This window comes from Cynocephalus volans, chromosome 14, assembly GCF_027409185.1.
Source record: "Cynocephalus volans isolate mCynVol1 chromosome 14, mCynVol1.pri, whole genome shotgun sequence".
In the NCBI taxonomy this organism is placed as follows: domain Eukaryota; kingdom Metazoa; phylum Chordata; class Mammalia; order Dermoptera; family Cynocephalidae; genus Cynocephalus; species Cynocephalus volans.
Window position 1 is genome coordinate 61,458,352 of NC_084473.1, and position 26,772 is coordinate 61,485,123.

The 26,772-nt window shown below is 35.2% G+C and overlaps 1 protein-coding gene across 2 annotated transcripts in view; it reads left to right on the plus strand.

The window, feature by feature from the left end:
- Positions 1-22,861, plus strand: part of ACTR2 (actin related protein 2) — a 32,985-nt gene extending 10,124 nt beyond the window's left edge. For both annotated transcript variants that reach the window (XM_063078631.1, XM_063078632.1), the window contains 7 exons: positions 821-1,036; positions 3,575-3,647; positions 6,192-6,328; positions 8,165-8,314; positions 11,096-11,241; positions 16,601-16,733; positions 20,178-22,861. In XM_063078631.1, coding sequence (XP_062934701.1) covers positions 821-1,036; positions 3,575-3,647; positions 6,192-6,328; positions 8,165-8,314; positions 11,096-11,241; positions 16,601-16,733; positions 20,178-20,348 — 1,026 coding nt within the window. In that variant the 3' untranslated portion in view covers positions 20,349-22,861. The remainder of the gene's footprint in view (positions 1-820; positions 1,037-3,574; positions 3,648-6,191; positions 6,329-8,164; positions 8,315-11,095; positions 11,242-16,600; positions 16,734-20,177) is intronic.
- The last annotated feature ends 3,911 nt before the right edge of the window (positions 22,862-26,772 follow it).

Sequence of the window (26,772 nt, forward strand, 5' to 3'; positions counted from 1 at the left end):
TTGTCAAGTGTGGGTCATTTTAAGTATGCTGTCATTGGAGACAAGACTTGTGAGTATTATGCTTTATGTGTGGTAGCATAATTTTCTGGTCTTACACATTAAGATTGAAATGTTGCTGATGAGATAATTTTAAAGAATGAATTGTTTCCCTATGTCTTAATTTTTTGTATCTCTACAAATTCTTATTCATTTTGGTGAGGCATGTGTAGAAACTTAATTTAAATTCTAATTCAGGCATATGTAGATAGAAGTATGAAATTTGCAAGTTAATTGGCACATGTATACACTGTTACAGAGAAAGAATCATTTTATTTTTTGCTTCTTTCATTGTGCTTTATAGTACTTACATATATCATATCATATTTAATACAAAGAAATGTGCTGCATGCATTGAACATTTTTCTACAAGTTTTTTTTTTTCCTTGATGTGCTATTTCACATATCACAGGCCTTATTTTTTGAACATTTGAGCAAAAGAAACAGATGAAACCTCATACAAAACCCTCCAAAATATGAAAATGTGGGGTTTATTTGTGCTAATGCTCTTCTTTTGGAAACATATGTATTAAAGGTAAGGTCAATTTATTGATTTAAACCACATCATATATAAAAATGTATTATCCATGATTAAACTTTGCAAGACAATTGTTCTTGAAAGAAAAAATTTTTTAGTTGTGGGATAAAAAACTATCTGAAAGTGCCAGAAAGTTTAAAGATAATTATTCCCAAGTTTTCTGAAATATCATGGGAATGTAATTTTCTGAAGCTATTTTATACAAAAATTGGACTAGTCTAAAGCTTTGTTATTATAATTTTCTAGGATCTTATGGTTGGGGATGAGGCAAGTGAATTACGCTCAATGTTAGAAGTTAACTACCCTATGGAAAATGGCATAGTACGAAATTGGGATGACATGAAGCACCTGTGGGACTATACATTTGGACCAGAGAAACTTAACATAGATACCAGAAATTGTAAAATCTTACTCACAGAACCTCCTATGAACCCAACCAAAAACAGAGAGAAGATTGTAGAGGTAAGTTTTTAATTAATTAATTAATTAATTAATCAATCAATCAATCTGTCTATCTATTTATTTATTTAGTAGAGGTAAGTTTTTAGATGGAATATGCATATGTGTGTTTCTGTGATGTAATGTTAAATTTCTCTTTTCTTTTTTCTTCTTTTTTTTCCTTTAACCTTTTTTCTTACCATCGCTGCTGTGGATAAAGGGAATAAAAATAATTGTTGTGTTCCCCCGATCGTGTTTTTATTGAGCACCTACTGTATGCTAGTCATTATTCTAAGTAGGATATATTAGTAAACAAAACAAAATCCTGCTGCCATGACCTTATAGTCTAGCAGGGGAAAATAGACACACAAAAAATAAGTAGGTTAATTAAATAGTTTGTTAGAAGCTAAAGGAAAAAAACAGCAGGTTAAGGGGAATGGGAGGCTGCAGTTGTACCTAGGGAACAAGCCTGGTATATTAGAGAGTCAGCAAGGACACCAGTGTGGATGGATGGTGTGGTTGAGGGGAAACCAACAGGAGATGAGATTGGATAAGTAACATTAGGGCTTTGTAGGCTCTAATAGGGAATTAGGCTTTTACTCTGAGTGAAATAAGAGGCTATTACAGGAACGGCTATACTCAGGTATAGGGTTATGTGGCTGCTGTGTTGCGAGTACACCACAGGGAGGCAAAGGTGGAAGAGAAACCACTTTGGAGACTTTTTCAATTATTTAGGCAGAAGATAATAATGGTTAGGATCAGGGGTAGTAGTAGTAGTAATAGTAGTAGTGAGAAGTGACCAGGTTGAGAAAATAGGGCCAAAGAATTTTTCGATGCATTAGATATTGATGATAGAGGGTTGGGGGGAGTAAGGGATGATTCCAAAGGTTTTGGCTTGAGTAACCACAGGATAGAGTTACTGTCAACTGAGGTGAGAGAAAAAAAAAACAGGAAAGTAGAACAGGATTTGAGGGAATAGCCAGGAGTTCAGTTTTGGACATGTTAAGAGTACATGTTAAGGACATGTTAAGAGGTCCTCGTTAGACATCCAAGCAGAAATGTCAAGTAGATAGTGGTATATGTGTAAGATCAAGTTCGGGAGAAAAGTCTGGGTTTGGAGATACAAACTTGAGAGTCATCAGGATATGGATATGGGTTCACTAAGGAAGTGAGAGGAGACAGTGGTGAAAAAGCCAAAGACCAAAGAGATAGGAGGACCAGCAGGAGATTGAAAACGATAATGAAGTGTAAGCAGTCACAGAGGAAAGAGAGCGCAAAAATCTATGTTCCTAATAGTTTAGATAAGTAAATTTTCAAGCTTCTCTTCCATTTTGTTATGGAAAAGAGGTAGAAACTTTTGAGAACTCTTAGTATTTTAGTAGCTTTCGAGTTACTACTTAATAAATATTTTGTAGATATTGATGGAAATTTTGGAAGGGGTTTAGAAGAAATTGTTGTTAGACAGTATTTTAAGTCTGAATTAAAACTCAATTTTTGTATTAAATATTTTGAAAATAGAATCCGTATCATTCCTTATGGTTCATGTTTAAATACTGTTATTTGCTTGTGAGTACAAATTTGGCTATGACTGATAATATCCTACTTAAATCTCATAACAGACTTTCAAGTTGAGGTGTGTATGTATAGATAGCACCACTCTTCCATTTTTATCCCTGTGGAGGGTGAATAAAAGATAATGGAATAGATTACCAGTCAGAATATCTATTTGCTTAATTGATGAGAATGTATTTCTGAATTGCAAAATTTAAATTTGACATAATTCTCATTGTTGTCAAATATAAAATTTCTAAATATCTGTATATTCAGAGTGATAGTTAACTGTACCAGTCAAGGAGTTCTTACTGTCCATGACCAAAAAAAATCATGCAGGATGTTCTCAGCTGACCTGGGCTACAGAGAATAAGTGTGATCAGAGAAGGCACAAGGAAATTCCTCTTCCCTCCAGTGTAGTTCAGTGCGGGGTGGAGTTACAGCCTTGGCTCAAGTAGGGGCTGTAGTCTCATCAGCTAAGCAGTTCTGTATCTGCCAATGATCAGCAATTAACTACATTAATTTTTTATTTTCTTCCCATTTAACTTGTTTTTTTTTTAAACTGCAGCGGGTAGAGAACCACAGATTTGACCCAGGTTGAGAGTAAGGGGTGGGGGAGGCTCAATAGTTAAGCAATTTCTATATTTTGTGTTTAAATTAAAAGATAATTCCCTTTTAAGGGATATCAATTAAGAAAGTCTTGTTCAAATGCAGAAAACTTTCTTTCACACTAGCCATAAACTAACACACTCAGAAATCTTTGCTTTGTAACACTTATGAAATGCTTGGGGACTCAGTAAGCATCCAAAAATCTGTCCTCAGAATTGGAGCTCTGTGACAGCAGGACTTTGATAGAGGCAAGATGAGCTGATGAGAACAGAGGACTCTTTCAGATCTCTTTGATTCTATTTTGGGCAACTAATCCATTCTGTGACCATAAATAAAGCATGTGAATATTATGTACTTTCTAAATGCCAGGTTTTTTTTTTTTCTTTCTCTCTTCACTTTCAGGTAATGTTTGAAACTTACCAGTTTTCTGGTGTGTATGTAGCCATCCAGGCAGTTCTGACTTTGTATGCTCAAGGTAGGTGAAGCTTAATTGTTAGAAAAATCAATTTAGCAAACATTAAGTACATTTTATGTCAGAGAAATTTGATTACTCATTAAGTTGTAATCCCAGGAAACCAAGTTATTTATATACAACACTTTGAAATTTTTTTATAATTTTTAAACTTTGTCAAATAAGATGTCCTTTGGTGGGGGAGGGGGTGCTTGCTGGTACAGGGATCAAACCCTGGACCTTTGTGTTACCAGCACCATGCTACAACCAACTGAGCTAACTGGCCGGCCCCAAATGTCATATTATTTTTATTTGCCTTACTAAATAAGGACTTAAGGTAAAAAGAGATGTCAACTTTTTAAAAAAAATAGGATGTTCCGTCTTTTAAGCTATCTTAATTTTTTATGCAGTGCAGAATAAACATGGAATTTATCTTCAGAACTGGCTCAAGTTTTTTAAAAAATACACAGAGATCCAAAAAGGTTAACATAAAATTATGCTTGTAAAATATATAATAGGTTTTAAAAAGGGAGAAGGTAGACATTTGGAAGTGCATTCTTAACTTTTGAGGTGGATTTAATGGAAAGGACTACTATGTTCTCTTGGTATTGCCATTAGCAACTACCTCCTGTCTGTTGGGAATAAAATATTGGCCCTGTGAGGAGAGCTGTTGGTATTTTGATGGTCTTGCAAGTTCAACAGGAACTTACTGAGAATTTATGGTGCTGTCAAATATGTGCCGAGGAGTCTTTTAGGCATTTGAAGTGTAAGGATGCCCTTAAGTTTTATGGGAAAGAAATAAAATTTTGATTTAGCATGTCAAAAGAAGTTTTCTGGAGGAAGTGATATCTGAGCTAAGTCTCAAGTCTTACTACTTAAGCAGTGTATGACATAGTACATAGATATGATGTATTAGTTTGCTTTGGTTGCTTGTTTTAGGACTTTAACACTTTAATATTGTGGTGATCTATCTGATCCTATACATGGTTTAGTAAAAATCACCTTGTAAAAATACATATTGGGTTTTTAAAGTATCTTTAGTATTGTATTACATAAAAATACCTAGAAAATACTTACTTGGGGGAAATAAATGTTTAAAGAAGCTTTGTTTATTCACTAAATTGGAAATTAAATTTAGATCCTTGCTTTAGTTTATGTTACTGGGAGTATTTTTGAATTGATGATGATGTGGATCCCTCTTTTATTTTTTTTTGCAATGGAAAGTCTCCTATTTAAAAGATTACAACATTAAAAGGCAGTACATGAGTTTTATGAGGCTTATAGCATCAATCAAGGAAAGACAAATTATATCAGCTTAAAAAGGAGGTGGCTTGAATAAATATATTCAAAGACAAATCATTGCGCTTAGATACTACAGTCCATTCAAATTTGTATCAATAGGAAAGAGAAAGAGAGTGAGCCTATTCAGGGATGGGAAAATAATAAAATAATACTTAAGTTATAGATAATGCATATTCTGTTAGAATAATTTTTTCCCTATTAAAAAATGTGAGTTAGAATCTGTCTTGGGCTGAGCCCGTGGTGCACTCGGGAGAGTGCGGCGCTGGGAGCGCAGCGACACTCCCGCCGCGGGTTCGGATCCTATATAGGAATGGCCAGTGCACTCACTGGCTGAGTGCCGGTCACGAAAAAGACAAAAAAAAAAAAAAAGAAAAGAATCTGTCTTTAATTGAGTTGTGCCTTTTTATGACTGGCTTTACTCTTGACGTTCTTTCTACAGACGTGCTACTAGTAAAATATTTGGAGAAAGACCTAAAATAAATTAAATAAAAATTGTGAGTTAGAAAAAGTTTTTTTCCTCTGAGTTAACCCTGGTGCAAAAGGTAGAACGCTAAATTTTTGCAGTCATTTCTACTTTTAAATAGCACATTCAGGAAACAAGATAGCTTCTTTGCTGTTCTTTTATTACAAGGTTCAACTGACATTGCCATTCTTGTTTCGAGTGAATAATTGAAGCGATGGTTTGGCTAGCCAATATTAATTGTTCCCAGATTTCTAGCTCTCTGGTATCAATAGGCCTCTTTCCAAAACAACACAGTTTTGAACCTACCATGTGACAAAAATAGTAACAATAAAGACCTAGATAATTTTAACAGATTCACTTACCAGCTTTGTAACTTTGTATAATACTCATTTTTCACAGGGGGTTTTCATCAAAGTTATTCATAATGCTTTAGAAAATTTCACTTCAAGGAAAGTAAGTGATCAAGATTAAGTTAGAAAGAAAAATAAAGAATTGTACTGAGCTTTCACAAAATGTTCTGTTTTTCAGTCGTAAGTCTGAGAGTCTGTTTCTTCCCATTCTCCTTGGGTAGCACATGCTTAGACTAAAAGTCTCACAAGAGACACATGAAAGAACAGTGATTATAGTATCTCTGTAGTAGAAACACACTGCAAAGTAAGTAAATAATAAAGAAGTGCTGGCTTCTAGACCTCTTCAGTTGGTTAAGTTTCTAGTTTGGCTTCTGTACTATATTTGAAACTTGCTGATTTTGATTGTCCTGATTTGGCTTTTCACATAAAACTTCCTTCCTGGTTCTTACGCAGGTTTGTTGACTGGTGTAGTGGTGGACTCTGGAGATGGTGTAACTCACATTTGCCCGGTGTATGAAGGCTTTTCTCTCCCTCATCTTACCAGGAGACTGGATATTGCTGGGAGGGATATTACCAGATATCTTATCAAGGTAAGTGAAAGAAAAGTATAGAAATTAGATTTTGTAGTTTGTTTACCAACTTAACACAAAATTGAGTACATCATCTTAGGATTCTGGCAAATCTGCACCACTAGAGAAAATACCCAATTATCCACTTATTCATATAAAAATTCGTGTAAGATTTATACACATAGTCTCTGGTATATTAATGAGAATACATTATTTTATTACATAATTTTACTGGTTATTCCTGAGGAATGGGCAGATAGATATTTTAAAGATGGAAGAGACCCTGAAATTTCCTTGGACAACTTAGGCAGACTTTTCTGCCACAAAACCTTTTTTAGAACAGGTATATTTTAAGCCACAATCTTGGCTGGGTTACCTTTTCTTGTTCTTTCCCACCAAATACAGTGATAGCAAATTAATGATATTTGAGAAAAACAGGGCACGATATGCCAGACTTTAAAGTCTTGTAGTTTTTATACATTATATCCAATTTTAGTGTTTACTATTTTAAAGTTTACTTTTGGATGTAATTAGTTATAAATTTATTTAAAACATTGCTGGAGAAAGTACATAAGGCCTCTACTTGGTAGCATGTATGTAGTTTTTTTTAATATTAAAAAAAAAAGTTTAGAATATTGCTTATACCAGAATTCTGTAATTAGTATGTTCTCTCTAGGTAAGTGATTCTCACCCAGGGGCAATACTGCTCTCCAGGGGACATTGACAATGTCCAGGCACATTTTTGGTTGTCACAGCTGGGTGGGAATGTTCCTGAACATCCTATAATGAACAGGGCAGGCTCCAGAACAAGGAATTATATTGTCCAAAATGTCAATGGTGCTGCTGTTGAGAAACTGTCTGTTCATTAAATTGGGTTGCATTGTCTTCACCTTGACATTGAGTTACTTCAGTCTCATTTAGAGTACTTCTCATCACACGTGGAGATTTATGAAAATTATAATACTTTCATTTTAGACCAAAATCCTGTCAGGGTATAACCAACAGTTTCCAGGGGTCTTCTTTTGACCATAAATATAAAGATTAGGTTTTTTTTTTTTAAGTTTTTATATGAAAGTCCAGTTATGTTTATGATGCATATTATATATGTTTTCCTCTCAGCAAGTTGCTTTTAAAATAGTAATATTTTCCAGCATTTAAGAAATACAACACGGCGGTGGGAAGGGGAGGAAAAGTGGTAGACTAATGGGTACAAAATTACACTGTCTACCCCAAGTCAGTCATTGTGTATTATATGCATGTATTGAAACAACACAGGGTATCTCACAAATATGTACAGTGTGTTAACGTATTTTGAATAGTAAAAAAATAACATTGGAGATTATACCTTTGAGTATCCCAACAATTCTCTTATTCTTCATTTGTTTAACAAATCTTGTTGACCTCCTGATATGTGCCAGACACAGTACTAAAAGCAGGGGATAAAACTTTCTAAAATCGAAGGGTGTTTTGTAAATATGACAATGATTATATGAGCAACTTGAGTACTACAGGAGTTTAGTATTGAAATCATATTTGTTCATTAATATGCTTCTTTTGATTATCAGAACTACACATTAGTACTCAGTTACTCTTTCTAAAAACTGGCTTTTTTTTTTTTTTTAGCTCATTTTACCCATTTATTATTCATGAACTGTTAATTCTGTTACTCTGTGAAACTGAAATATAAATCCTTATATGGCAGGTAAAATCCCCACTTCTGAAATATTTGGTAGGAGCTGAGGATCCATTCCCCATTGTATTTGTTATTGATGTAACATATTTAGCTAGCATTAATAGCTTTTGCAGAGTGGAATTCATTCAGATCTATCTTGAACTGCTATTTTTTTTTTGTATCAGCTGCTTCTGTTGCGAGGATATGCCTTCAACCATTCTGCTGATTTTGAAACGGTTCGCATGATTAAAGAAAAACTGTGTTATGTGGGATATAATATTGAGCAAGAGCAGAAACTGGCCTTAGAAACCACAGTATTAGTTGAATCTTATACAGTAAGTATTTCCAGTGGTTTAAAAATGGACAGCCATGAGTACTGGTGTCAGCTTAAGAAGGTTTTCTTGGAATCAGTACTTTTGTTTTGAGTTGTAATATGTGTATGTGTGACTTTTTAATGTCCTGTGTTAAGATTCTGTGATTTTCACAGAGGAACTGACTTTCAAAAAAAAAAAAAAATAGATTCTAGGATTTAATTATTTTAGGGCACTATGTAATGTGAATTAAGTCAGGAAACATAAATTACTTTCTATCTTAGGATATAATTAGATATGACAAGTTATTTTGAGATTCTAGTATCTGGAATAATGTTTCTCAACATTTGTTTATGGAATGTAATTTCGCTGATATTATTAAGTTTCACAAAAATTTAAAAAGGTCACGTTGTCAAGTAAGTTTGAGAGACAGTGCATTTCACTTTGCTGTAGGACTTCTCAGTGCCCTTGATATGCTAATATGTGCACAATTGTAAGACTGTATTATGCCTGTTTCTCAAGTTCATTAGACTACAGGACTTTCCAGAATTTCGTGGGACTAGCGGTTATCCTAGAGTATTGCTTTACTAATTCAGTAGGTGGCAGCGTTTCCTGACTTAATGTTTTCTTAATGAGGTGTTCAAAACAAACGCTAATTTGAAATTGAAACTAATGTGACTTAGAACTTAGTTATACTTTACAGCACCAGGGGAGTTGATCTTACAGACTTTTAATGAATTACCATCTTAAGCCTATTAAATTCATCTAGGTATAAAATACTTCCATATTTTATCTTTGATCTAGTTATTACTAATATGAAATAGAGTACTAGGCAGTAGAAGCAAGTATTCTTAAACCATATGATATACATGTTAGCTCTACATATTTATAAATATGTGCAAAACTGATTTTTTAAAGTAATTTTAAATTTTCCTAAATATTTTTTTTAAAGATACTGACCCAAATACACAATAATACCCATTTTGTAACTTAATGATCTCCAGATTTGCCCTGGAGATTCTTTTGTGAAGCCTTCTTGACAATTTCACTAGATTTCTAATTTTTCATGTACCTGACTTGTTTGGAAGAAAGTGACACAAGGCAAAAGATGAGGGAGCTAGAAGTGTAAAACATTTTATTTATTACTTCCCTCCTTTCTCAAAGAACTTGATATAGGTTACAAAAATATATACAAGTATGAAACAGTAAATTGATGAATAATAAGTGAAGAGGGGTAAGAGTGGACAAATACAGGATAGGATAAGATTTGGTGCAGAGAAATGGGGTGCCTGTAGTTAGTTTTAATAGTTCCTAGAAGTAGTTGGCAAACTTGATCCCATGCTGGCCAGCAATCAGAGCATAGAGAGAAACCACACTATCGGAGAGGCTTGAAGTGGTAAGTAAAGGGATTTTGCTAGTAAGAGTCTGCTGTGTGAAGTTTCTCTACATATGTTGGGTGATAGCATGTGAACTCTCCTGAGGGTTTGTTTGTTTGTTTGTTTGTTTTTTAAGGGTAAAATGTTTAGGTTGTTATCCTTTTTGTAAGAAACTCAATAAAATCTATAAAAAGATAATTCTGGAGTTTTTGCAAAATGTGATTGCTTTGCACATATCGGTAAACAATTACGTGGTATTAATGTTTTAAGGAACTTGTTTTGTAGTACTTTGTCATATTGTAAATCAATTTTGGAACCTAAATATAGTTATTGTAATTATATTATTATAAGTAAATATACTGTTAGAAATGTTAATGTAAAACTAATTCTCATATTGTGTATAGAAATATGTCAAATGCCAGCATACCTGAGCCTGCTTGTTACTTAGGTCAATCCGTGAATTGTGAGGTGGGTGGTATAAGAGAGGGAGTTTCTACTTAACATTTCTCATTTAATTAAATATAACCATAATGTGACTTAAAAGTTTTCTGCACGAGGTCCTATAGTTATGATGATACCTATTGTTTAAATCTTATTTGCTTAAATTAAAATTATGTTTATCGGTTATTTAAAATTTATTAGGACCTAGTAGGATATAGCAGAATCTTTGCCTAATAAAAAGTAGTCTAGATGAGTGTTCTTTAAACTTTTGTGATCATAGGGGCCGAGCCCGTGGCGCACTCGGGAGAGTGCGGCGCTGGGAGCGTGGCGACGCTCCCGCCGCGGGTTCGGATCCTACATAGGAATGGCCAGTGCACTCACTGGCTGAGTGCCGGTCTCGAAAAAGACAAAAAATAAATAAATAAACTTTTGTGATCATAAAACATTTTTTGGATTAAATGATTTGACAGGTGTAGCATACCTGTCATAAAGTATTTTGGTGGCAAAATAATAGTTCCACAGAGTAATTGGTAAAAGAAAATTATTTTAAATGTTTGATGTGTCTATTCTACGTGGCAAAAATATCCATAAAATCACAAATATTTTGGAATTATAAAACAAGCAACATTAACACATACCAGCAATAATCAGAATACAGCTCTTGGTCCATACTGCCTGTTTATGCTTTGCTGCACACATGGAACGTCATGCATACGTTGGTGATTTCTCCAAGAAATTCCTGGTATTTGGGGCATGGTATACCATCTTTAGAAACAAAACAGAGCACGATAATAATAAGAAGAGTTCTCTGAAATGTATTTAAGTTTATTTTACATTTTTTCTTTTCAAAATATGTTTTAGGAAAAATTGTTCTTGATAACGATTTTGGTTACAGAACAGATGTGTTTAAAAGTACTAGTGTTCTAGAGAGAACACTAGGAAATTTTAATCTTTTGCTGACTGGTATCTGGTTATTCTTGGTTTCTAGCTCCCAGATGGACGCATTATCAAAGTTGGGGGAGAGAGATTTGAAGCACCAGAAGCTTTATTTCAGCCTCACTTGATCAATGTTGAGGGAGTTGGTGTTGCTGAATTGCTTTTTAACACAATCCAGGCAGCTGACATTGATACCAGGTACATTAGAAATTGCGGTTTCAAAGTTATTTATCAGAAATGGAAGGAATATTAATTGTTAGGATGACCAAGTTGACTATTATCTCATGAATGTTTTTGAGATAAGGCAAAATAATTTTTTGGTAGGATGGTACTGGATATTGAACAATATATATTCCATCATTGTGTCTCAGGAGCCACTTTAAACTTCTTATTTTGAAATAATTTCAAACTTACAGAAAAGTTACAAGAATAATACAGAAAACTCATGTATATATCTTTATTCAGTTTCACCATTTTACTGTTTTTAATATTCTGCATGTTTGCTTTATTGTTCTATTTTTTTTCTGAACCATTTCAGAGAAGGTTGAATGCATCATTTCTCTTTGCCAATTTGTGTTTCCTAAGAATAATGATACTCTCTTGTATTATCACAGAGTAGTTATTGAGTTCAGGAGATTTATTATTATTATTATTATTTATTTATTTATTTATTTTTGGTCGTTTTTTCGTGACCGGCACTCAGCCAGTGAGTGCACCGGTCAGTCCTATATAGGATCCGAACCCGCGGCGGGAGAGTCGCCGCGCTCCCAGCGCAGCACTCTACCAAGTGCGCCACGGGCCCGGCCCCAGGAGATTTATTATTGATATGCTTTTCCCTACCATCCATATTTCAATTTCATCCATTGTCCCCATAATATCCTTTATACACTTCTTCTTCCCTCCAGTGTAGAATCACACGTTGTATTTAGTTGTCATGTTTTTTAGTCACCTTTTATTTGGTACAGTTCCTCCATTTTTCATGACATTGACATCTTTGCAGAGTACGGGCAAAGAATTTTTCTCAATTTGGGTTTGTCCATTTTCTCATAATTAGATTCAGGTTGTGCATTTTGGGCTAGAATACTACACTAGTGATGTATTTTTCTCTGGGTATCACATCCAGAGATGATGTCTGTTCCTTATTGATGATGTTAATGTTAAGCTCTTAGTGAAATTTCCTGTTTTCTACACTGTATAGTGTTACTATTTTTCCTTTCCTACTTAACAAGTAATTTGTGTAGAAAAACTTTGAGACTATATAAATATAGTTGTCTCAGTACCTGTGGGGGATTGGTTCCAGGACTGCCTTCTGATACCAAAGTCTGTGGATGCTCAACTCCCTGACATAAAATGGTGTAGTATTTGCATATAACCTATGCACATCCTCTCGTATACTTTATATCATCTCTAGATTGCTTATGTAAATGCTATGTAAATAGTTGTTATACTGTATTGGTTTTTTTAATTTGTATTTTTTTTTTTTTTTCTTTTATCCATTAGGTGACCAGGGTTGTATTGTTATTTTTTTATTGTGTTTTTGGGGGGGATGTTTTCAATCTCTGGTTGGTTGAGTCCTTGCACATGGAGCCCACAGATACAAAGGGTTGACTGTTTTCTATTCTCATCAAATTCTGCCCCTCTACCCCATTAGCATCCACTGATGATTCTTGTCCAAATCCATTTTTGTTGTGATGGTTGCAAAAGGTGATTTCCTAATTTCATCATTCCTTCTATATTTATTAATTGGCATTTATCATAATGAAGTGCTTTTTCTTCTCCCTTATTTATTTTTTAATATTGGTATGGACTTAAATTGTTTTATTCAGTGGGTTATAATTTATTGCTGTCTTTATCTTTTTTTTTTTTTTTTTTTTTTTTTTTTTTTTTCCGTGACCAGCACTCAGCCAGTGAGTGCACCGGTCAGTCCTATATAGGATCCGAACCCGCGGCGGGAGCGTCGCTGCGCCGCGCTCCCAGCGCAGCACTCTACCAAGTGCGCCACGGGCTCGGCCCAGCTGTCTTTATCTTGATGCTGAAATAGTTCCTAATATGTGGAACATCAACTGTGTAGTCAAAACTATACAAAAAAGTATACTTAGAAGTATCTTCTCCTCCATACATAGGTAAATGGTCTCTTTAGTTTCTGATTTATTCTTTCTTATTTCCTCTTCTTACACACAAGGTAGCATACTATAATTACCCTTTTGTACTTTGCTTTTTTCACTTACCAGTATATCCTAAATAATTCTATATCATTTCACAGGGATTTTCCTCATTCTTTTTCCAGTTGCAAAGTACTCCATTGTGTGAACTTATCTTGGTTAATTTAATGATTCTATTGTTGGTTATTTAGGGAGATTCCACTATTTGTGATGACAGATAATGCTACAGTTAATAACCTTGTTGATACGTATATTTTGTATTGTTAGGCATGTTTATTCTAGGAGAGGAATTGCTGGGTCATAGGGTAAATGCAGGTTTTTTTAAATTTATTTTTTCAGTTGACAAAAATTGTATATATTTATGGTGTACAACTTGTCTTGAAATATGTATGCATTGTAGAATGGCTAAATTGAGCTAATTAACATATGCATTACCTCACATACCTTTTTTTGTGGTGAGAACACTTAAATACCCCACCCCCAGCCTCTGGTAACCACTATTCTACTCTCTGCTTTTATGAGTTAAACATTTTTAGATTCCTGTGAGATCGTGGGGTATTTGTCTTTCTGTACCTGGCTTATTTTACTTAACATAATGTTCTCATCCATGTTGTTGCATATGACAGGATTTCCTTTTTAAAGGCTGAGTAATGTTCCCTTGTGAATATATACCACATTTTCTTTATCCATTCATTTGTTGATGGACAGTTGGGTTGATTCTGTATCTTGGCTGTTGTGAATAATGCCGCAGTGAACATGGTAGTGCAGATATGTCTTCAACATATTGATTTCAAATTTTTTGAATATGTATATATATATCAGCAGTTGGATTGCTGAATCATATGATTCTATCAGTATAGCAGTTTTTTGAGGAACATCTGTACTGTTTTCCATAATTGCTGTAGTAATTTAATTTACATTTCCTCCAGCAATGTACAGGGTTCCCTGTTCTCCATTGCCAACTCTTGTTACCTTTCCTCTTTTTAATCATAGCCATTCTAACAGGTGTGAGATGATATCTCATTATGGTTTAATTTGCATTTCCCTGATGATTAGGGATGTCAAACATTTTTCATATGCCTATTGGCTCTTTGTATTTAAGTCATTTGCCCTTTTTTTGTTGGGTTATTTGTTTTCTTTCTAATGAGTTGAGTTCCTTGTATATTTTGGCTATTAACCCCTTATCAGATGTATGATTTGCAAATATTTTCTCCCATTCTGAAGGTTGTCTCTTTGCTCTGTTGATTGTTTCTTTTGCTTTGCAGAAGCTTTTCAGTTTGATGTAAATGCATGTATTTCTGTCAGGTATTGCTAAATTCCCTACTATGGGAGTTGTACTAACCCTAACCCTTTCTCTTTCCTACCAGTAACATATGAGGGTACCTGTTTGCCCACAGCCTTGTTCACAGAGTTTTGTCAAGTTTGTTACTTTTATGCCAATCTGAGTGAGAAATTATTTCAGTGTAGTTTTAATTTTCATTTCTCTTATTAGGACTGAAGTTGAACAAATAACTTAGAAGAGAGGATATTGAATGTTTGCAACACAAATGATAAATGTTTGAGGTGACTGATATGCTAATACCCTGATTTGCTACACATTGTAAATATGTCTTGAAATACACTCTGTATCCCATTAATGTGTAGAGTTATTATGTGTCAATTAAAAATAAAATTATCTGGCTGGTTGGTTCAGTTGGTTAGAGTGCAGCCTTATAACACCAAGGTCAAGGGTTCGGATCCCCTACCAGCCAGCTGCCATAAAAGAAAAGGAAAAATTAAAAAAAAAGAAGTTGACCATATATTTATTTGATGAAGGGCCATTTTATCTTTTTTGTGTGTGTGAATTGTCTGTTCATGGCTTTTGCCTGTTATTCTCGAGAATTTTTGTTTTTGTGTTTTTTTCCCCCTCAGTTTTTATAAGTTCTTTCTTTTAGTTCTGTGATATCTGATGCAAATATTTTTTCCCAATTTGCTGTTTGTCTTTTGTTCATTGTGTTTTGGCTGTGCAAAAATTTGTTTTATTTAGTCATATAAAAAGACTTATAATGTTACCTTTTATTGCATCTACAGCTTGAGTCATAGTTAGAAAACCCTCTTCTACACCTGGGTTATAGAAGAATTCACCCAGAAGCATTTTGTAAAGCAAGTGTTTGTTTGCTTATTCCTGAATTAAATAACCACTTAATTAATTTTGGTGGGATGTCTGGGGAGCCAGGATAATAAAGAAATTAATAATAATAGCGGTTGGGTCATAATAAGCTGTATACCTAGTAGATAATTATCAAAAATCTAATGTAGCCTTTGTAATAATGGTAAAATCTTATGGTAGGGATTGGGTAGATGTTTTTGTTCCTTGTTGTTTTTTTATTGAAACATAATTGATTATACATTTTGTCCCTTGATTTAATGATCATTAACAGCAAAATTATATTTAAAAGTCTTTTACTGTTGGTGTTGATTAAAGTGTTGGTGTTCCTAAAGCACAGGAATCAGATTTAGTATCCCTTCCACTGAGCTTGCATTGGAAAGTGGCACAGCAGATATTTTGTTTTGTGTGTTCTGCATATTGAACGCATACATGTAAGCACTTATGTGTACATATCGTGTAGCTGTACTTCAACTGCTTGGCTTATGCTACATTCACAGTGAATGCTTTGACAACTAAATATGAAAACAGTGCTTTTCTAGAACCTTAGAGTTGCAGTAGCCTTAGCTATTGAGAGCCTGTAAGCAAGTAAAAACCTGGAAGCAAGTTTGAATGAGGCCAAAATGGATGTGACTCAGCTCCCAAACTTTACTGTGAGAAGAGTTCCTCAGAGCCTCACTCAGATTCCTTTTTTTTTTTTTAAACTACACTTGCAGTTATTTTAGATTTGATTATCTGGTATCATAACCAACAGCATATTTAAAGAAGAGGGGACTTTTATAAGAAGCAAACATTCAATCTAGCCAAAAATAAAAGGGACAGCCTCAAAGCAAAGGAACAAAAGGGAAAACTACAAAAGGCAGATGGAAAAATCAGAAAGCAGGAATTTGAATCAAAGGAGAACATGGCTAATTGTAGTAAACAACCACATCTCAGTGGTTCCAGGGAAGCACTATAATAACAGTCAAATACTAGAAGTTTGTAATGTAAACCTTGGTCATTAAAAGACAGTTACATTAGCAAGAAAGTGTATCATGTGCTTTTAGAAGTATTTTCATCAAAATTATAAAAAAGATTTTATATGTAAAAGAGGGATTGTTGTCTAACAACAGTCCTAATAACAAACATTCAGCCCTGTGATTTACATTTGGAACTTTATTTAATTTTCCCAACTCCCTGAGGTTGATGCAAATAACAGTAATCCTGAGATAATATTTCCCTAATCTGAAGCCCCATTGTGTCTTTCTAGATCTGAATTCTATAAGCACATTGTGCTTTCTGGAGGGTCTACTATGTACCCTGGCCTGCCATCGCGGTTGGAACGAGAACTTAAACAGCTTTACTTAGAACGAGTTTTAAAGGGAGATGTGGAAAAACTTTCTGTAAGTATCAGTAATCCGACTGTTAACATTCTTTTAACACCTTATAAAGTAGCTTGTGAATCTTGACAGCCACCAGAGGGAGCAAGAAGTCTTTCTAAATAAATTCCTGCTGTAGTCAAATATAGTCTGGAAGAGATAGGAAGAAATAAATGGTTCAAGGTAAGCTCTGTCCTAGCATGGTGATACTACCTGGTCACCTCTGTTCAGTGGATGGAAGCGACTAGGTCTAGGGCCAAGCACCTGGTTCATCTGTAACTGCTAGCTTGGAATCCAGGGTGCCTCTAAGTGCATGGGAAGAACCTGCTATACCAATGAGAGATAAATGCCCCACATGGGTTTTTTTTTTAAACTTGTTTTTTAGATATGTAATCAGCCTTCACCACTACTCTTGGCCTATGTGATATTTCTGATTTTAGGTTATTTTTTTGGCTATTTGTTGCATGTTCTCTTTCCCCAATCAGGTTATAAAAATGTCATGTCTCCAATTCTTTTGCATCTCAATAACTTATCATAGCTCTTGAAGTAGACTTTAATTGTTAGTTGTTGATATGTACAATAGAAAGAAATTTTTTAACTAGTATAGTTTAAAATACTAGTATAGAAATAGTTCAAAAAGTTCATGGAAAAATGGAGTTGAAAGCCAATGCAACTCTTTCCATAGCTTTTTGAAGACCCCTCATATATAAGTGGTCTCTTTGGCATGGGTTGTTTTGTTTTAAACAAACTCCTGCCTATGTGAAAGTATGCTATGAGTGCTATGCACTCAACCAAAAGTCATTTAATCCTGGGTTAATCTCTACGTTTTGTCTCATCAACTTTGATCAACTTTTAAATAATGATATTACATATTACAGAGTACTTATATGTTTTGGGGACACTAATGTTACCTCTTTCATATATGACTCAAATTGTTGAAATTAAATTAAATCTGCTTAATGTATGTGAGTATGCACTCACATACATTAATCAATTAAAGGACTAGAAAGGAGCCATATTGCCTAAGTATGTCACTCATTTTTCTGATTTTACTGAGTTATATATATATAATTTGAAATCAGTCTCAGGTAATCATTAATTTGTTCAGCAAAATTTCTTGAACTCCTTCTGGGTGCCAAATACCTAGAAGGTGCTGGGGACAAACAAAACAGTGGTGAACAACAACAACAAAATCCTCGCTTTTAATCAAAATAATTTGTCAGTAGTATTAAGTGCTATAAGAAAAGTAAGGTTAGGAGCTAGAAAATAGTAGTGGTTGGGAGGGAGGTATGCTCCTTCATAAACTGATCAGAAAAGCCTTCTCTGATGAAGTGACTTTTGACCAGAGACCTGAATCGAGTGAGGGAGTGAACCATCTGACTATCTGAGGGAAAACTTCCAGGCAGGAATAGTGCAAAAGCACTGGGAATGCGAAAACAGTACGAAAGCCCTGGTTGGGAGTGTGCCAGTGTGGCTGGAGCAGAGCGAGCAAGGGACAGGGGTGAGGAATGAGGGCAGAAATGTACCAGGGAGGCGGGCCTTGTTCAGCCATGATGAAGGGTTTGTCTTTACTCCTAGTGAGATAGAAAGTCGTGGGAGGGTTTTGAGCAGAGAAATGATAGGATCTGACTTATATTTTTAAAGGATCATTTAGTCTAGGGTGGTGAATACACTCTTGGGGGAGGAGGGAACAAATGTGGACGTCGAAAGACCAGTTAGGAGGCTATGAGAGGAGGGGGGAGGTAGTCGAGGTTTAAATTGGAGGGGAATGTTGAAATGGTTGTCTTGGAGAATGGAAGAGAGAATAGAGAAATGTAATCGAATTGCCAAGGAGCAGTAAGTGCTCAGTTGAGGTTAGTGATACATATAAAGCAAGATGCTGAGTTTCTTCCCCATCTTGTTCAGCTGCTTGAGGACATGTGCAAAACAGGGAGTTGATAAACCGAGTTGGTGTTTTGCCAAGTGAGTATGAGAGGGAGAGGAGGACAGAGTAACTAAGGATGTCAGGAAATGGTGGAGAGAACATGTGCATGCACAAACCAGAATAGGACCGAGGAGAAAAAACCTGGAGATCTATGGATGACTTTGGCATGGAGGAGTGGTGGATGGAACAGTCTGGTGGAATGAGTTTCAGAGGGCCTGTGGAGTTCTAGGGAGGAGGGAGATAGAAGCAACAATGAAGAACAAGAACTCCTGTTACTAAACCTCCAGGGTTAGGAAGGAAGTGTGTGCGAGAGAGAAAAACAGCAGCGGGTTGAGAAAGAACAGGGGAAGCAGTGTCTTCAGAGGCTAGCTAAGTCACCTATAGAGCAGGGGTGGCGTGGGCACACTACAGCCCTTGTGCCAGAACTGGCAGATTTTGTAAGTAAAGTTTTATTGGAACACAGCCAGCTGTGCCCACTTATTTACATAGTGTTACCTACACACACTAATACGTATTATTGTTAGCTACACGTGGGGTTGGGTAGTTGTCAGAGACCTGCAAACCCTCAAGTATTTACTATCTAGCCCTTTACAAAAATCGTTTGTTGACCCCACCTATGAGCGAAAAAGTAACTAGAACAATTAAAACAGTAGGTTAGTCGCAGAACTGATTAATAAGTAAACTGATGTTTTTCCGTGACATACATTATCAGATCCTGATAGTTTGATTATGTGTCATAAAGGCAAATAATTTAGAATGACATAGTTACTTTGAGTGTTTTTTGTGGTATTTATGACACTGGAAATAAAAATGGCTATGTCATTTTAAGGTTTCTCATTCAGGTGTTGACCGACCATATAGATCAGGATGTGTCCTTTTTAGACAATTAATTGTAGCTACCGAGTATAAAACTTTTCTCAGAATGTCTTTAATTTTGGTTTACTCCATTCATTCTCTTCAACATCCCCATAATTTGTCTTGACCATATTTGGTCTTGTTTATTTTGATAACATTTTATATGAATTTGAGACAATAGAAAGTGAACTTTGCAAATAAGAACTTAAATTTTACTCTTTTGCTCTGGACTAGAATCATAGCAGCATTAGATCTTGAAGAAATATACAAATCCTTTCATCTAGACTTCATTTGACAGTTAAGTGACTTACCCATATGCTCATCTGCCAGTTGATGGGAAAACCTGCTGTAATCACGCCTCTGGTACTTGGGCTCTCAGGGTGATCAGTTGTGTAGTTTATTGTTCAAATTAGGGCACTTTGAGAGTGAAAAGGGGTGGTGGTAATGATCGGACAACAGATGTAAATCAGGACTGTTCCAAGCACACTGGGATGGATGTGTGGTCTCTTTTAACTATGAGTTTTGGGCAAATTATTAAATGTCTCTGTACCTCAGATACCAATCCTGCTGTCCTGCTTACATCCCAAGACTGTTGTGAGATTCAACAAGAATGAATATATGAAAAGATCATTTACACGAAGCAGAAAGCACTACATATGATATTTCATTATCCTCTCTTTCTCCTTTAGAAATTTAAGATCCGCATTGAAGACCCACCCCGCAGAAAGCATATGGTATTCCTGGGTGGTGCAGTTCTAGCAGATATTATGAAAGACAAAGACAACTTTTGGATGACCCGACAAGAGTACCAAGAAAAGGGTGTCCGTGTGCTGGAGAAACTTGGTGTGACTGTTCGATAAATCCAAAGCTCGTTCCCATCACACCCCTCATGCTTTCTTTTTTCCTTTATTGCCAGTCTTTGAACTCATTCAACTCTAAGACGTGGAAAAGGCCTCTCTGTGCCCTTTGACTGGAAAGGTCAAGTTTTATTCTGGTGTCTTGGGGAAGCTTTGTTAAATTTTTGTTAATGTGGGTAAATCTGACTGTTTAATTCAACCACTTCAGTACAAACACAACTAGAGGGCAAAGGGTCCTGTCTGCTGCTTTGTTTCTTCTAAGTAGGCATTTAGATCATTCCTTTAGGCTTCCTGTTTTCACTTTTCTGCTCTAATGCTGCTAGTTTTAGTCTTTTGAGCACACTAGGTGGTATGCCTTTATTAGCATAAGGAAAAAACTTTAACAGGATCTTTTACATATTACTGGGGTGGGGGTGGTTAGGGATGGGTGAGCAGCCGCTGAACCCTTTAGGGCATTTCCTCTTTAGTGTGGCGCTTTAGGCAGTTACTGCTGCACCTTTAAGTACCTTAAAGCTTCTCCTGTTAACATCTTAGGGAAATGTTAGGCTCAGAACTGGAGTGTTTTGGGTGGGTTTTTGCGTGTGGAGTAGGGGGGAGTGGGTGGTCTTTTGATTTTGATTTTTGAGGTTTTTCTACCCTGGGGTACGTAAGATGAACTTTATTACAGTACTTTGATTTGGCAGGTTTTCTTCTACTTTTGGTCTGCGTGGAACTATTTCCATATGATATGAAGAACAAGTGTAGTATTCCATTACCAGGTGGCTTAGGGATTTATTTGTTTTTTAAAAATCAACCATGTTAGCTGGGACTAGACTCCCTAGAGTCTATCAGTGGAAAAGTAACATTTAAAAATGCTTTTGGTAATTCAGATTTACAGATAAAGTGCTTAAGAGCTGGTGTTTCCTAATGCTTCTGTTTAGAGGATTAAGGTAACCCAGTGCCAAGTACCATTCTTGCAAATTATTCTTTTATATAACTGACCCATGCTTATTTGATAAAATAAGCAGTTACATATAAATGATTACTGGCAGTAAGTTATCATTGTTGGGTTAAAAATAACATTGGAATATGGAACTTATTGCCAATTTGGTAATTTTCATTAGCTTTTTGTTGTTCTGATTTGAAACCTGGAAGTGGAGTAAAGTTTGACTATGTAAAATGTTGGCCCCCCCAAAATCAAGATTTAAATTTGTATTTGTGCTGAAAAACTAATCATAATCGCTAATTCTCAGCCATCTTCTATGCCTGAAAGGAGAATAGTTAGTATTTTGTAAACGTTAGCAGACTGTGCCAGACAGAAAATCCTGTTTGTGAATCCTGTCGATATTGCTTATTATCTGAAATAATATCAAATAGTACCTAGACATGAATTCTTTCTAAATTTGAAAAATAAAATAATGAGAAATTGTATCACATGAAGTACAAAATGCAGATTCGGGAAAAAATGTTTTCCTTCATTTCAAAACATTCTTTGCTAATAATGGCTTTGAAAGAAATGACTTAATTTTGGGGGTGACTGAAACCAGAGAAATTATTGGCTTTTTTTGTGAGAGTCTTTTTTCTGAGAAAATTTAAAAATTAGTTTATATGAAATAAGCAGCAAAAGAAGGTTAGTTTTAATTATGCAGCTTCTGTTAATATTAAGTATTTTTAGTCTGTTTTACCTCAATTTGAACAAGTAAGTTTGCCTGCATGCTGGACATGCATTAGTACATATGAATAGCCCATGAATAATGTCTAGTAGATTTTGAGTATGTGGATCACAGAGTCACTTTGGGATTCTAAAGTGTTCCTAAATCATGTTCTTATAAATACCTCCAGCCTTTTGAGTACTGGGCTTGTTAAAGTACACACAGGTAGGACCAGTACCTACTGACTGTTCAGTTTGGGTAAATGGACTGACTCTTGGCCTTTGGTCATGTTTTTAAAATATGGGGGTAGAAAGCAACAAACAATGGGATGCACTTTTAAATAAAACAATGAAAGCATTTATCATTTGTCCCTTGAATGTAGAATTTGTTTTTGATTTCATAATTCTGCTAGCAAACATGACAGTTAAATGGTGTGTTAATATATATTATAATTTAGAAATTCCATTTTATAATTTTCTTCTTCCAAGGTGGAACAGTGTATTTAATAATTTGGGGATTGGGGGGAGTATTACATTTAATTGAAGTTGTCAGGTATGCTTCCCTCAGAATTTAAAAAAAATTTCTGTTTTAAAAAGATCTGATTTTTAGTTCTTGAAACCCATTGTCACGTAAGTTTCCAATAATGATTAAAATTCTTTTCTTTTTAAATTGGCATTGCCAATGCCTTGGCCTTTGAGAAGCGTTTTTTAGAAATAAGTCCTATGTGTAAAGTTTTTTTCTTTAAAATGTGATATTGGATGTTAACTTTTACACAGTTCTGAGCACTGTTAATATCTGGAAAGTATTTTGAGAGATCAATGGAAAGCTAAACATTCTAAATTTAACAAGAATACACTTCTTTTTGATTCAGAAAATAAAGTCACATTTTTCAAAGAAAACTGGAATTTTGTCTTTGTTTTTCCTTTTAATTGTTTTTCTCTCTAGTTTCATTTCTTATTTTTATTCATATTTTTATTTTTGCTAATGCAAGATTGATAACTTTATGTTAGTTGTTAGGCCAAGTTCAGTTCAGTGTTCTGTTATTGACAAAACAACTCATTTCTCGTGTGGTTTTTTTCATTCAATTTATTTATTTATTGGCTGCTGTCTGCTACGGGAATCTGAACCCATGACCTTGGTGTTATCAGCACCACGCTCTAACCAATAGAGCTAACGGGCTAGCCTTGTATGACTTTAAATACGTAAGGAAAAAAACTAGAAATAAAAGCAAAGTACCACTGCATTAGAGATTTTTTTCCTTCTAATAGACTGTTTTGGTTTCCAAGAGATTTAAGATGACTTTCACAGAATTAGGAATGTTGTATAGACCTGTATGTAACATGCCTTTTTCCAAGGACATTTAGCTCGTCCTCAGACTTTTAGGCATATTATTTTTAACAAAATAAGTAAAGAGGATGCAGATGTATTTAACTGACCCTTTCTTGCTTTTATACCAGTCACAGGATTGAAGTCCGGGGAGTAACGGAATATTTGCCTTTCCTTCTTTGTGAACTTGTATACTTGATGCCCCTTTCCTGGCCATAGTCCTTCAGGTCATCCTGAGGGTTGCCTCTGGTGTCTTTCATCTAGTCTCTTTTGAGTTGCCAGAAGAATAATGTGGTGACAGCTATCTCTACATGTGATTGAGGAAGAAAATACCAGGCACTGCACAGTGTTGTCATTGATGGAGTGAATGTCTCAGTGCTCTTCATTTTTTTCTCCACCCACAAATTTTGACCACTGTACAATTAAGTGAGTTTATTAGCTGTACTAATTTAGGAACCATCAAAGAGGGTATCCAACTAAAGTGAACCAGAAACTCAAGGATTGATTTTAGCTCAATATTTAATATGCTATCTAACCTGGGACTAGTTGGCCAGCTACCCACAATACTGGGGTATTTTGAGGGTCACTTTTTTCCTCTGGCTCAAATTACTTGGCACCTTCAAAGACTGAAAATGCTACTTCAGAGGTAGGTGGAGGAGGTAAGAGGAAGGAACTAGGAAAAGCATGTTGCTTGTGTGAATACATTGTACTATAGTAGTGACAAAAAAACCTGTACCTATTATAAATATCTGTGATCTGCAGATATAAAATATGTAACTTAAATTTGGGTTTGAACAGTGCAAAAACCAATCACAGAGGTAATATAAGGATTCTGGGTAAGGGGCATAAAGAATAATTAGGATTTGTAATAATGAATATGTTAATAATGATTGATCGTCACATATCTTACACACATAATGATATTCGACACTACCCCCAAAATATGTATAATCAATTGGCTACCAAAAAAAAGTGTGGAAAAATGAAATTAAAAGATAATATGAACTTTTCCACACACTTTTTGAAGACCCCTTGTGATTTTCAAGCCCGGTGTAGACTTTGAGAACTGTGCCCTTTGCCATTAACATTAAGTCGAACTTTTGCCTGATAAATGCTTTTTAAAAGATTAGTAAAAAGAAAACTAGTGAGCTGCTTTGCTCTTCCTTGAACAGGAGTTGAAAAAAGAGGAACCCGACTCTCAAGAATAAGAATTCTATGCATAAAAGAGTAATTACAAATATTTGAATGCAAAGGTGTTAATATCAAATAAAGGTTGAGCTTTTAAACAATTAGTTTAACAAATTCTATAGGTAAAGTCTGCCACAATATTAATTTGATTATTTTGTTAGATGCGTACATTGATGTTCTGCAGAGGTTGGGATTTTTTTAATAAGGCATGTCTTAAAATATGCACAAGAAAATTGCGAGGTCTGCCTTACTTTAGGAAACCGTATCTTAAGGATTTCCTGAGTGAGAGTTATTTCTATTAATTGCTCTTACGTTTTCATACTTCGTTCCGAGTTAGTGTTTGAAGGGTAAGAAATTTGGGCCTTAACTGAGACTCAAGTTTAAAAAATAAATTGATAATAAACATTCGACCCCTTGATTTGAAACCCTCAATCTACCTCCAAATATGTAAGGGTTTTTTTTGCTGTTGATTTTTGTTTTCTTTCTAAGTTAGATCTACATTTAAAATCCGGCATTATTTAAGTTTAACAACAAATGCAAAGGAATAGAGTCTAAATTTTGGAACCCCAAACTTGGTACAATTCAAAGGACCTTGATCAATTAGGCTATTTTGTTTCTTAATTTTGTTTTTACTTAACCAATTCAGGTGGAATTCAAGTAGATACTTTCAGCATTTAAGGTCTGCTTACACAACTTGGAATTCTAAAGGGAACTCTTGAAATGAAATCACATTTTCCTTTTAATATGTTAGGTATCCTATAGGAAATGATGTAGCTAGGATATAATCAATTATATAATTATAAATATATAATTATTAAAATATGATAAATTTTAATAAAATTATTCGCCCCTATGTCTTTCTCAGTATGAGGTCAGAATCACATGGAGTGTTTTTTAATAATGCAGACTCCTGATCCCCACTCTGCACTTACCAAATCTGGGGCCTGAGGGTTTGCCTGTTTTCCAGTTGTGATCCCAAAGCCCTCACAATCAGGCTCTAAAGTATGAACCACTCCTCTGGGCCCACACCTGCCTACCCTCTTGCCTCCTCTCCCTCGTGAAAACTCAGAGCTTTTAGCCGATGGGTTCAGAAGTGAAATGGGAAGCAACTCCTGGAAGCTGAAACTACTTAGAGACCAAGTCCTAGGGTTGCTCTCCATGACCTCCACCCCGCCTCCCAAAAAGGAATCATGAGTTCAAGTGAGTGATAAACACCCTTTACTCAAAATGCAAGTTCTGGGAAAGTTAAAGCACCACCAGTCATTTACACATTTGTGCAGATAAAAAGGAAGTCAGTGACTTGCAGTGACACCTAGGGAAGGTAGCAACTCTGATTTAAGTGAAGGGAAGTTCTGTAACTTTGGCCTACGGAGTGCATTAGAGAAAATTGGCAGACTCCTGAGGAAAGTGTAGTTTTTAGAGCAAGCTCACTAGAGACCTGAGTAGACAGGAATTGGGTGATGGAAATGGTGAAATAACCAGAGCAAACCACTTATTTTAACATTCTTTTTAACGATGCTTTCTCCTCACTTCTGACTTCCCAGCTCCCTGAACTCAAACTAGTACAGCTAGTGCTACAAGTCAGCCTCTTGATAAATGAAAATGATTTGTAGCCTAGCCAAGAAACCACCTACCAGTTGTAGCTTTACTTCCTGGAGAGGGTATGTATGTTTCAAATTTCATGCAACTGACTTATAAATGAACTTTTGGATGTAACTTGGAGACCTCCTCTATAAAGTTGATTGATTTTTTTTTTTTTAAGTATAAATCCAGTTGGTTCCAAAATTTGGAAGTCTGTGGAATTGTTTTAGTTAATAGTTGATAGAGAAAAAAAATTTACCCCTGCATCTACTCTTTTAGGAACAGATCATTTTGGCCAGAGATTTGAAGAAGGGTATCCTGCTACTGTATGTTATATATACTATATATTTGACTATTTAGTAAATATAAATAACCATATATATAGTAAGTATATATTATATATTTAATATATTTTACCTATACTATATATTAAAGTTAAGTAACCAGGGGCTGGTCAGTCAGTCAGCTCACTTGGTTAGAGCATGGTGTTATAACACCAAGGTCATGGGTTTGGATCCACATACTGGCCAGCCACACCCCCTCCCCCCAAAAAGTAACAAGCTGCAAGTACATGAACAGGGTGGTTAGTTTTCAGTGCAGGAACCCTCTAAGGAGTAGTTTAATGGATCTTCTAGGTGTGCAAAGAAGTAATTTTTATCTTCTGAACCTAATTCTATAGCCCCTACAAGTGAGCTTTAGAG